Source organism: Chrysochloris asiatica, unplaced genomic scaffold (assembly GCF_000296735.1).
Source record: "Chrysochloris asiatica unplaced genomic scaffold, ChrAsi1.0 scaffold00403, whole genome shotgun sequence".
In the NCBI taxonomy this organism is placed as follows: Eukaryota; Metazoa; Chordata; class Mammalia; order Afrosoricida; family Chrysochloridae; genus Chrysochloris; species Chrysochloris asiatica.
This window is the reverse complement of record NW_006408921.1, coordinates 604,980-616,890: the sequence shown is the minus strand read 5'-3', so window position 1 is coordinate 616,890 and position 11,911 is coordinate 604,980. Positions and strand designations below refer to the sequence as shown.

General features: G+C 43.3%; 1 protein-coding gene across 2 annotated transcripts in view; it reads left to right on the top strand.

Moving 5' to 3' along the window:
• The first annotated feature begins 646 nt into the window (after positions 1-646).
• Positions 647-11,911, top strand: part of PPP1R16B (protein phosphatase 1, regulatory subunit 16B) — an 84,401-nt gene continuing 73,136 nt past the window's right edge. Inside the window, exon 1 of one of the 2 annotated variants that reach the window (XM_006876632.1) lies at positions 647-1,001. In XM_006876632.1, the coding sequence (XP_006876694.1) occupies positions 752-1,001 (250 nt within the window). In that variant the 5' untranslated portion in view covers positions 647-751. The remainder of the gene's footprint in view (positions 1,002-11,911) is intronic. The other variant, XM_006876633.1, reaches the window with a different exon arrangement.

The following is an 11,911-nucleotide window of genomic DNA, read 5'->3' as shown; positions in this document are numbered from 1 at the left end:
CAGAGGGTTCCTGGATCACACTTGGAGCCATAATATTATATCCTATGGTCTCTTCCCAGCTCTGCTCCTCCCGTCTCCATGACAACTTGCATCCCATAATGAGCAGAGTAAAAGTGACCTGAGCAGAAATGTCAGGTGTTCCTATTTCTGAACTTCTATTTGGATTGTTACATAATCCCCAGGCTTTCTGGGTTCTGCAGTCCCCAAGTGTCCCTTCTGGTTCTAGCACCCACATACCAAACTTCTTAAAGAACATGGGCCTTACATAAGAAAGTGGGAAGGGCAAGTTTCCTGCGAGCGTGCTACATGCTGTGGCTGGAGAGTCAGACAGCCAACACTACTTTCGGCAGTGACAGAAATGTGCTTTATTTGTTTTTTTTTATGTGGCTGTTGCTAGACTGACTATTACACACTTGAAATGGAGCTGGTGCAACTTGCAAACTGGATTTTTTACTGAATTTAAAAAATTTTAAATACCTGATGTCAGCACAACCAGATTCTGGGGCCCTATGGGCAACTGTAAGGATTTGCATCTTAGTCCCAGAAGCAATGAAAAGCCTCAGGAGGGTTCTGAGCATGGGATAGGGTGATGTCATCAGGCTTCAAGGCTTGACGCTCTTGTCAATCTGTGTCTCTCTCCGCTGCTGCAGGTCCCACCATGAGGCTCCAGCTCCACAGAAGCCCCCAACCCCCGCTGACTCCTGGCGCCCTGTGGTAGCCTGTGGCCAGGGCGTGGCAAGGCTCGGTGGCTATGGCCAGCCACGTGGACCTGCTGACCGAACTGCAGCTGCTGGAGAAGGTGCCCACGCTGGAGCGGCTGCGTGCCGCCCAGAAGCGCCGGGCACAGCAGCTGAAGAAATGGGCGCAGTATGAGCAGGACTTGCAACATCGCAAGCGAAGACATGAGCGGAAGCGTAGCTCTGGGGGCCGGCGCAAGAAGGTGTCCTTCGAGGCCAGTGTAGCACTGCTGGAGGCCTCACTGAGGAATGATGCTGAGGAAGGTAGGTCACTTCCCTGTCTTGTCCCCTGGACTCCAGCTTATGTACCATTGAGCTGTGGTCCCTGGATGTGTAGACCCTCCCCCAAGTTCAGGCACCTGTAAGGAAGGGAAGCCTCGGAGTTTATTTTAGACTTTATTTGGAAACAACAATTCCAGGTTTCCACTAATGAGCACTGTGATAATTTCCTTTTCTGCCCAAAATACTTACTGACAATACTTATTGGTGGTGGTGTTAAGTGCCATCAAGTTGGTTCTGACTCATAGCAACCTGTTTAAGGTCTCCCAGGAGCAGCTAGTGAGTTTGACCTACCAACTTTGCAGTTCAAACCAACCTTGAAGTCTAGTGATTACCCTACAGCATCACACCAGGACTCCATTAGTGTGATGGTGGTGGTGATGTGCCATAGAGTCAGTTCCTACTCAGAGCGACCCTGCGGTTTCCGAGGATATAAAGCTTTATGGGAGCAGAAAGCCTCATCTTTCTCTCACGGAATTGCTGGTAGTTTTGAACTGCTGACCTTGAGATTAGCAGCCTGATTCATAACCACTATTCTACCAGAGCTCCTTATTAGTATAGTAGATGCAGGAATGTGGTAGTGAGCAAGTTGGATATGGTTGCTCCACTGGGAGCTCAAAGCTCATAGGATCTTGCATTTCTTCAGCCCTTCCTGTGTGCCAGGCCCGTGTAGGGCGTATCTGCTCGCTGTGCTGGTTTATTTAGCCTTTTCTGTAGACATAAATAGGGACCTCAGTGTCACACTGGTTTGCTTGCTGACTGTAAGGTCAATGGTTTAAACCCACCAGCCACTCTGTGGGAGGAAGATGTGACAATCAGCTTCTGTAAACAAGTTGTTATAGTTGTTGTTATCTGCTGTCGAGTCAGTTCCAACCCATAGCCACCTGTATAGGGTTTCCAAGGAGCAGCTGGTGAGCTTGAGCCACTGACCTTGTGTTTCAAATAGATTTTGCAGTCCAGCGCATTAACCCACAGTGCCACACCAGGACTCCTTGGAAACCCTAGGGGACAGTTTTATCCTGTGCTCTAGATCCCTATGAGGCAGAATAGACTTGATGGAAATAGGCTTTTTATACAAGCTGACATAAATGGTGGGGAGTGGTTCTCAAGTGCAGTTGATTTAGTTCCGATTCGTAGTGACCTTGTATAGGGTTTGAACCACCGACCTTGCAGTTAATAGTCCAGTGCTTATCCTACAGTACCATACCAGTTGTTGTTGTTAAGTGCCATTGAGTTGGTTCCAACTCATAGAGACCCTGTATAGGGTTTCTGAGGAGCAGCTGATGGGTTTGAACTGCCAAACCACTGATCTTGTGGTTTGCAGTCCAGTACTTATCCTACAGTGCCACATCAGGAGTCCATAACTTTCTATCCACATTGTTGTTGGTGGTAAGTGCCACTGAGTCAGTTCCAGCTCATAGAGACCCTGTATAGGGGTGCCAATGCTTTAAATCTTCCTGGAAGCAGAACACCTCATCTTTCTCCCATAGAACGGCTGGTGGGCTCAAACTGTGGACCTTGAGGTTCACAGTTCAGTGATTATCATATGGAGCCACCGTGCATCCTATGCCACATTAGTAAGTGGCTGTTAATATGTTTATTATATTATTATTAGTTATAGATAATTATTATAATTTATTATATATTATTTTATTTCATTTGAATTTATGCATATTATTATAGGGTGCCTATAAAATCTGGAAACATTTGAGGGGCTTAAAAAAGCTCATGGAAAAATTCTTTTATCTTTTAATTCAGTTTTTCTCAAATTCTTTGAAGCCCCCTTGTATGTTCCCAGATTTTACGTAGATGAATATATGCAATGTTGTTGAGGACATCTTTAATTTACGAAGTGAATGAATGAACATAAACCTATAAGGAACCCTGGTGGCACAATTATGAAGCTGTTTACTGCTAACTGAAAGGTTGGTGATTCAAACCCACCCAGCAATTCTGAGGGAGACAGGCCGGGGAATCTGCTCCTAGAAAACACTATGGGCAGTTCTACTCTTTGTTATGAGGTCGCTTATGCACTGGAATGCACTGGCCCAAATGGAACTTAACAACAATGCCTATATTCAATATGTTTCCAAATTTTATGAATACTCTGTAGTTGCTGTTTTTTATTTACTTGGATTATTATTATGTATCCTATGATCCAGATATAAAAATACCCAAGAGGCATCTGTATGCTTTGTAACACCCATTTTACAGACTGAGAGGCTTACCTCCAGCTCTAAGCTCTCGTTATGCCCCTCGTGGCTTTGTGGGTTTGCTTCCTGTGGAGGACCTGCAATATGGCCAAACCCACTTCTCTGAGTGTTTAAGATGTTACAACAATAACATCTGAGTGTGCTCTGAAAGGCTCATGCCTGCTTATTGCAAAGCCAAGATTTGTGCCTGAGTCCTCTAGGTCCCTCTAGACTACTACCCCTGCACATGCTAATCTTTTCTGGCTGTCCCTGGATGCCTTAGCCATGTATCCTGGGTCCCTCTGGCCTCTTTCCTCCTCATATCTAGGGCACCTAAAGCAGAAAATTAAAAAAAAAAAAAAAAACTGAAGGGTGGGTATCACTTATGGCACAAGAGGGTTTATGCACATATGCACAGGTTCTAGAACTTTCTAAGAAGCACAATTCCATCTTCATCTTTGTATCAGGGGGCTCTGGGAAATGAGCTGAGAGGCAGTCCCAGCACCCCTCAGCTGGAGACAGCCCCACTGAGAGCTGAGGGTGAGCCACCCCCACAAGAAAGGCTTGGGAGACACGGCCTGTGAGGCTCCTTCCCACGTGTGATTTGCCGAGTGACGCAGCAGCCCCAGCCCACTCTGGGGGTGGCACATCATGATGTCTAATCTTTGTCGGGGGCGGGGTTCATCAGCTCTGATTTCACCACTCATCTTTTACTCACTTCTCTGACAAAGCCCCATCTCCCCTCTGAGACACCCCACTGGGGTGGGGCCTCTGCCATACCCCTGCAGAGGTTGTAGTCATGGACCCTGTTAGGGCACTGGACTGGGAGTCCACAGACCAGTGTCACTTCAGTTCTGCCATGTGACCCTGAGCAGCTTCATTCTTCTCTCTGGATTGTTTCTTAATCTGTAAAATGGAGCTGTGAGTGCTTGTTTGGCCTCAAGGGCATGTGGCAAGAATGAGACAAGATCTTGGAGGTACTACTCTTTGAACCTCTCACCAGCACAGTGACATTTTGTTAACATTTTTAATCTGTCTTTATTTAATAGACTGTAATGTATTTAAGAAGGAGCTCTGGTAGCTTCATAGTTACGAATTGGTCTACTAATCTCACTATCGATCAGCAGTTCGAAACTACCAGCTGTTCCATGGAAGAAAGATGAGGCTTTCTGCTCCCGTAAAGATTTACAGGCTTGGAAACCATGTACAGGGTCACTATGAGTCGGAACCGACTCCATGGCACTTAACAACAACAACAATTATGTATTTAAGTACCCAAATAATATACAAACATCCTGGTGTGGCACTGTAGGATAAACACTGGACCAGAAGGGCTGTATGAGCTGCAAGACTTGGTTCAAAGCCACCGGCCGCTCCTCAGAAACCCTATACAGGGTTGCCATGAGTCAGAACCAACTCAACGGCATTTAACAACAACAACAACAACAAAATTCTCGTGGAAAAATCAACCAACATAGAAGTGTGCAGAGTAAATATTCTCTCCCCACTCCCACCTTCCTTCCTTATTATACAATGGTTAAGCACGTGACTACTAACCAAAAGGTTGGCAGTTTGAACCCACCCATCACATCTGCAGGAGAAAGCCCTGGTGGCCTGCTCCCATAAAGATGACAGTCTAGAAAACCCTGTGGGACAGCTCTGCTCAGTCACATGGGTCAGTACCACTCAAAGTCCACTCCACAGTACCTAACAACAACAACAACTGCTGTCAGTTAGGTAGGTAGGAGAGGATTTCAAAAGTGTATGGAAAAATGGAATTTTTCTACGAACTGCTTGAAACTTCCTCATATTTGTGGTCTTAGAGAAATGGAGAGGTAGCTTTCTTTTTCTTTTTAGTTTGTGCCTAAGTGATGGCATACTGGATGCATTATTCTGATTTTTTTTTTTTTTTTTTAGTTTACAATATATCACGGAGATATTTTCATGCCATTACATGTGAGATAGGAGCACAGTAGCTTTGTACGATAAGCACTAAACTGCAAACCACAAAGTTGGCGATTTGAGCCCACCCGCCACTCCTTGGGAGAAAGATGAGACTTGGAAACCCAAAAAGATGTACAGCCTTGGAAACCCTACACATAGAGTCAGAACCAACTCTATGGCACTTAACAACAACAACATATGAGATGCAATAGAGGTGTGTCAACCTTTTAAATTGTCACTTGGTATTCTGTGGTATGACTTGCCAGAATTTTTAAACTAGGTCCTCACTGGTGGGTCTGTAACATTCCCTGTAATTTTGCTTGTGTCTCAGTGAACATGTTTATGTAGGACAGATGCGGGAAAATGAAAGAACTGGATCCAATGGTGGTGGTGGTGTTATGTGCAGTGGAGTCGGTTCCAACTCATAGCGACCCTGTACAGAGTTTCCAAGGCTGTAAATCTTTACAGGAGCAGAAAGCCTCATCTTTCTCCAGCAGAACAGCTGGTAGAACAGTTTGGAACTGCTGACTGTGAGTTTAGCAGCCCGATTCATAGCCACTACACTCCCAGAGTTCCTATTAAACTTAGATGAGAACACCTCAGAAAAGGTGGGTAAGAAGGGTTGTACAATGTGAAGAATGTTATCATGGTCATGTTGAAACTGTTGAATTGTTATATGTGCTGCTGTGTATATTCTCAACAACAAAAATGAAATTATGTATATATATATATATTTTAACCTTTGAATAAGCAAAATATTGGACTTCACAGGCTGATCCTTCTGGCTCTGGGGACAGCCAGGTGGGTGTGGAGGGGCCGTAGCTTGTTTTCTGCTGCAGACTTGGGGGTTCCCTGTCCACATATGTCTGGGTTTGGGTCAGAGAAGTGTGTGAGGTTGGTGATTCTGGCCAACTTCCTGACAGCAGGAATAGCCCACTATTCCCATCTGGTTGGGAATTGTGTCTGCTTGCTCAAAGCTGGTGTTTTGGAGGCTTGGGGTGGATGGGAGCGTAGGTCGGCAGCTCCCCCGCTCCTCTGAGCTCACCACAGGGCTGAGTCAACCCCTCCTCTCCCCTCCCTCACACACCTGCCTGGGGATTGAGAACCCTTCCCAGAGGAAGGCAGCCTTCAGAGCTCCCTGAGTTTCCTTCTCTGGCTCCCCATTGCCCTCAGTGACCTCTTGACCTTGGACCTGCTTGAGTCCACCTCACTGTTCCCACTCTCATTCCCCAGGGAGCTCCCATGATTCCTTGAATGCCTTGCATTCTGTTACCTCCCGCTGTTGCAGATGCAGTTCCCTCTGGAATTAAACCCTGCAGTGTTTCAGTTTGGTCTCTGTATGACCTCCTCTCTTCAGCGGGTTAGGAGCCTTTCCTGTCACTAGTTGAGCAGTAGCTCAGGAGGTAACTGAGAAGCGATGTGGTACCATGGCTGGAAGCACAGACCCTAACTAGTCCTCCAGGATTCAGATCCCAGCTCACCCATTCCTTCCTGTACAACCTGGGGAAAGGAACTTAACTGCTCAGTGCCTCCATTTCCCCATCTGTAAAATGGATGAAAAGAACCATCCTCCTAAAGCTGTTGTGATGGTAAATTGAGCTGATAAATATTGAAATGGCATGCTAAGCACTATTCAAGTAATAATATTTGTTGTTATTCTACATTTACATAATCTTTTATTATTCTATATCCTGGTGCTGATGATTTATCAAGTAGTTAGGCTATGCCTGGCAGCCTGTTGTAAATGCATTATCTTGGTTCATCGTCACAGCAACCCTCTGATGGAGGTAAAACTTCAAGCCCATTAAAAGAAAAACAGCTTTATTGAGGTTTAATTTATGTATCATGAAGTTCTCTCATTTTAAGTGTCCCAATTTTAATTTTTAGCAAGTTTTAGTAAATGTAAGAGTTGTACATACATCACGGAGTCCTGGGTGGAGCAGCAGGATAATGTGCTGAACTACAAGGTCAGTTTGAACCATGAGGTCAGCGGTTCAAACCCACCAGCCACTCCTCAGAAACCTTATACAGGGTCTCTATGGGTCAGAACCAACTCGATGGCACTTGACAACAATAACATCTATCACAATACAATTTGAGAATTTCCATCACTTCCAAACCATGTTGAAAAGTTGTGCCTATTTGCAGTCACTGCCAGTATTGACTCTCACCTACTTTCTGCCTTTATCTGTTTGCCTATCTGGACATTTCATACAAATGGAATCATATAATATGTGGTCCTTTACATTAGTTTCTTTCACTTAGCATGTTAGCAAAGCTCATATGGCTGAATAATATTCTGTTTTATGTATGGACCACATTTTGCTTATCTACAACTGAGTCAATAAGAACCATCATAACAGAGAAAAGTCTGAATGAAGTTATCAAGGATTTCATTTTACTTGGATCCACAATCAACACCCATGGACACAACAGTCAAGAAATCAAGTGATACATATTGCAATGGGCACATCTGCTGCAAAAGACCTCTTTAATATTTTGTTTTGTTTTTTTAAAAAAACAAAACAAGGATGTCGCTTTGAGGACACCTGACCCAAGGCTATGTTTAATTGCCTCATATACATGTGAAAGCTGGAGAATGAATAAGGAAGATTGAAGAAGAATTGATGTATTTCAGTGATGGTGTTGAGGAAGAATATTGAATCTACTGTGGACTGCCAGGAGAATGAACAAATCTATCTTTGAAGAAGTACAGCCAGAATGCTCCTTAGAAGAAAGGATGGCGAGACTTGGTTTCACATACTTGGGATGTGTTATCAGGAGGGCCCAGCGCTTGGAGAAGATGCTTGGTCAGGTAGACAGCCAGTGAAAAAGAGAAAGACACTGTTAATGAGGTGGATTGACACAGTGGCTTCAACAGTAAATACAGCAACAGTTGTGAGGATGTGCAGGACCAGGAAGTGTTTCATTCTGTTGGACATAGAATCTGACCAACTCCATAGCACCTAACAATAACAGTAAAATCAGCACAACCACTCACCAGCTGATGCACATCTGGACTGCTTTCCCTTTTTGGCTATTATAAATAATGCTGCAAAGGACATCTGTGTGCAAGTTTTTGTGTGGACATATGTTTTCATTTCTCTTGGGTAGTACCTGGGAGTAACACTGCTAGGTCAGATGATAAATTTATGTTTAGTTTTTTAAACTAACTGCTAAACTATTTTCCCAAATGGCTACATGATTTTATATTCTCAAATCCCATTTTACAGATGAGGAAACTGAAACTCAGAGGGGCTATATCATGGGCCAAGGTACAGTGTCACTATGTGCACAGGTTTGGTTTGTTTTTAAAGTTTTTATTGTGAATTGAGTGAAAGTTTACAGGGCAGAACATCAATTTGACATTCAACAAATCGTATATTTTGTTTCATTACAAAGTACCATCAGTAACTCCATGTACCATCAGTTAACAGTATTTCTCTCTATTCATTTTAGCTCTTTTATTTTTTAAAAAAACACTCAGGCATATGTAATCTTTAAACCACCAAAGGGCACATTCTGCAAGCCTGCCTCCTGGCCACCAGCCCTCAGTCTCTCTCTTTCCATGAGTCTAGAGTTCTCAGTTGCTCCCTCTCTCCATGTCCTCATCTCTGCCTCCATCTCTGGTGTCGCTGCTTCTCTGAATAGGGTCCCGCATTCCACATGTGTTCTTCTCCCTTGATGGTCCTAGGGTCCTCTGTTTCTGGACTGTAAGATTAACTACTCCCCTGTTTTTGGTACAAAACTTCTACCTTTACAATTGTATATGCGCACAAGTTCTTAGTGAAAGACTGGAGCAGAGCAGAGACCAGACACAGGACACAAATGATTAGAACCACACACATCATCAGTGTCGTGTCCCCAAAGTTAGAGTCCCATCTACAGGTGATGTTAGATTGCCTACATTCTTTTTTCCTGGGATTAAATACACATGAGATAGTCATGTCTAACTGCCAAATAGTGTGTACAGAGAACAGGTAGGGGAAGAGGTACTGAAAGAGGACAATAAAAAGTGAAAAGGGATAATAAAAGTAGAAGTACCCCTGTAGGCAAAGGCCATCGTGTACTGCTCCTGTTCAGACGAATCTAGATTTACTGGCATCAGAGAGCAGCCCTTCTTCCTTCACCCACTAAGGGCAACCCCTCCCCTCAGGCACATACTTTACTTGGCGCCATTAGTAGTGATTGTGTTCATTAACAGCTGGGGACATTCTAAGATAGCACACCTGAGCATCCAGCACAGAGTCTTACATGTCATCTCAAACTGAGGACACTGACTCCAGAGCTTGGTTGCGTGAGAACACTATTTTTAAGTAGTGGTAATATACAAACAGCATTTGCCATTTTGAGTTTGAACCTTAGTGCAAAGCCCATCCTTGTAACTAGCAGGTGCACCTGGCACCTCCTGCTCACTGTGGTTCTTTGAGTGTTGTAGGTCCTGGTGTTTCTTTTTTTTTTTAAAGCAGTGGAACCTTTTTAAATGAAATATGTAGAAACCCACATGTACAACAGGTCAAAGGGCTATTCTGGCTGAGGTAAGCTGGGGTATTGAAACTCTCTTCCTCTGCAAATCTCCTCCACCCCACCCTCCAGCAGACCAGGCTCTCAGGCCATAGCCTAAGCCGTTGGCTCATCTGAATGAAATGAAGCGATGGCTTTTGCCTTTTCATGATTTTGAAAAGGGATGTTTCTTTTCTTATAATTATAAAATTAATGCATCTTTTCAAAGTGCATTCTACTCCCCAGCAACTCGAAAGATTGACTAGGAACCTCAGGGACCGTGAGCTTTTCTAAGGAACAGCTCAGAAGAGGAGGGTAAGAATGTCATCAATGTCACCATACTGTACTCGTAGAAACTGTTGAATCAGTGTGTCTTGTGCTGTGTATATTCTTAACAACAACAACAACAACAAAATGGGAAATAAAGAAGTATGGGTTGGAATGGTATCTGACTGCGTTTCCAGAGTACTTAGGTCTGTTATTTATATATACAACTGTTGTTGTTAAGTGCCGTCAAGTCAGTTCTGACTCATAGCAACCCTGTATAGGGTTTCTGAAGAGCAGCTGGTGAGTTTGAACCGCCGACCTTGAGGTTCAAACCAACCTTGCGGTCCAGTGCCTTCCTCTATAGCACCACACCAGGATGACAAGCAAGAAATATTATGTATTAATGATAAACAGTGTGTCAATTCTCTAAAAAAAACCTAATGCATCCTTGTTGAAAAAAATTAAAAGTATAGAAAAAAGAAACATTAAAAAAAGAAAATCGCCCATATTCCCACCAAACAACCACCATTGATAGTATTTTGACATTGTTGTATCAGTCAGAGTACTGGTAGAAACCACGGCGCACCTCCACCGCCACCACTGGTAGAAAAAAAATGGTGCTGTGAAGTGGCGTAATTTGGGGAGAATTTAATAAAGGAGCAATTTACAAAAAATTTAGGGTGGTGGTTCTCACACAGTTGGATTCTCAGGAACCCTGTATAATCTTAAAAACTGAGAACCATTCTGAGCTTTTGTTTAACTGGGTTTTATTTATTGATATTTTATGTACTTGAAATGAAAACTGAGAAGTTAGATACATATTAAATCACTTAAATGTAACAGTAAACCCTTTATATGTTATACTTATTATCTATTGTTGCATTGGAAGTTAGCTCAAAATTTAGCAGCTTAAAACTATAAACATTTACTTTCTCACATCATTTTGTGGGTTGAGAATCCAAGAATGGCTTTTAGTCTAGAAGCTGGGCAGTTCTTGCTTGGTGGTGGTGGTGGTGGTGTGCCATAGAGTTGGTTCCAACTCATCGTGACCCTATATAGGGTTTCCAAGGCTGTAAATCTTTATGGGAGCAGAAAACCTCATCGTTCTCCTGTGGAACTGCTGGGTAGTTTTGAACTGCTGACCTTGAAGGTAGCAGCCCGACTTGTAGCCACTATGCTACTAGAGCTCCTTAGTTCTCTCTCAGAACCATAAAGTTGCAGTCACCTGTTAATTTGATGAGGTTGGAGGTTCCACTTCACTTATCGGGCTCTTGGCACGAGGTCTCAATTCTTCTCCATGTGGTTCTCTCCATGTGGCTGTTTGAGTGTCCTTAAAGTGTGGCAGCTGACTTCCTTCAGGACAGGAGGCCCAAGAGATAGAGTAAGGAAGTCACAATGCCTTTTTGACCCAGGCTTGGAGTCTCATGCCATCCATTCTGTTTGTTACCAGTGACTCAGTAAGGAGTCTACCCTCATGGGGAGGGTATTATTGTTTTTTAAATGATATTTAACAAATTTTTTAAATAGTGAGAAAAGTAACCTTTGAAGTTTTTGCAGAACTTCTGAAAGCCTGGCTTAATAGACAATAGCCAGATCCTCATACCTGGTTCTGCCTTCAAATTGTTAATATGTTATTTTGGTTTCAGTAAGTGAAATATTTTACTTCAAATATGTCGTTAGAAAAAGGAGGCCATTTTAATAGCCTTTTCAAATGATTATGGATATTCTTTAGTTGTTGTTAAGTGCCATCGAGTTGATTCCAACTCATAGTGACCCTATATAGGGTTTCCAAGGAGCAGCTGGTGGGTTTGATCCACCAACCTTATGATTAGTAGTCAAGTGCTTAGCCACTTTTCTTTTTAAAATTTTTATTGTGAATTGAGTGAAGGTTTACAGACACAGATCATCAGTTTTATATTCAACAAATCATATATTTCATTTCATCTCAATGCAATCCCCTCCCTGCAACAACAGTTCTCCCGCTTCCTC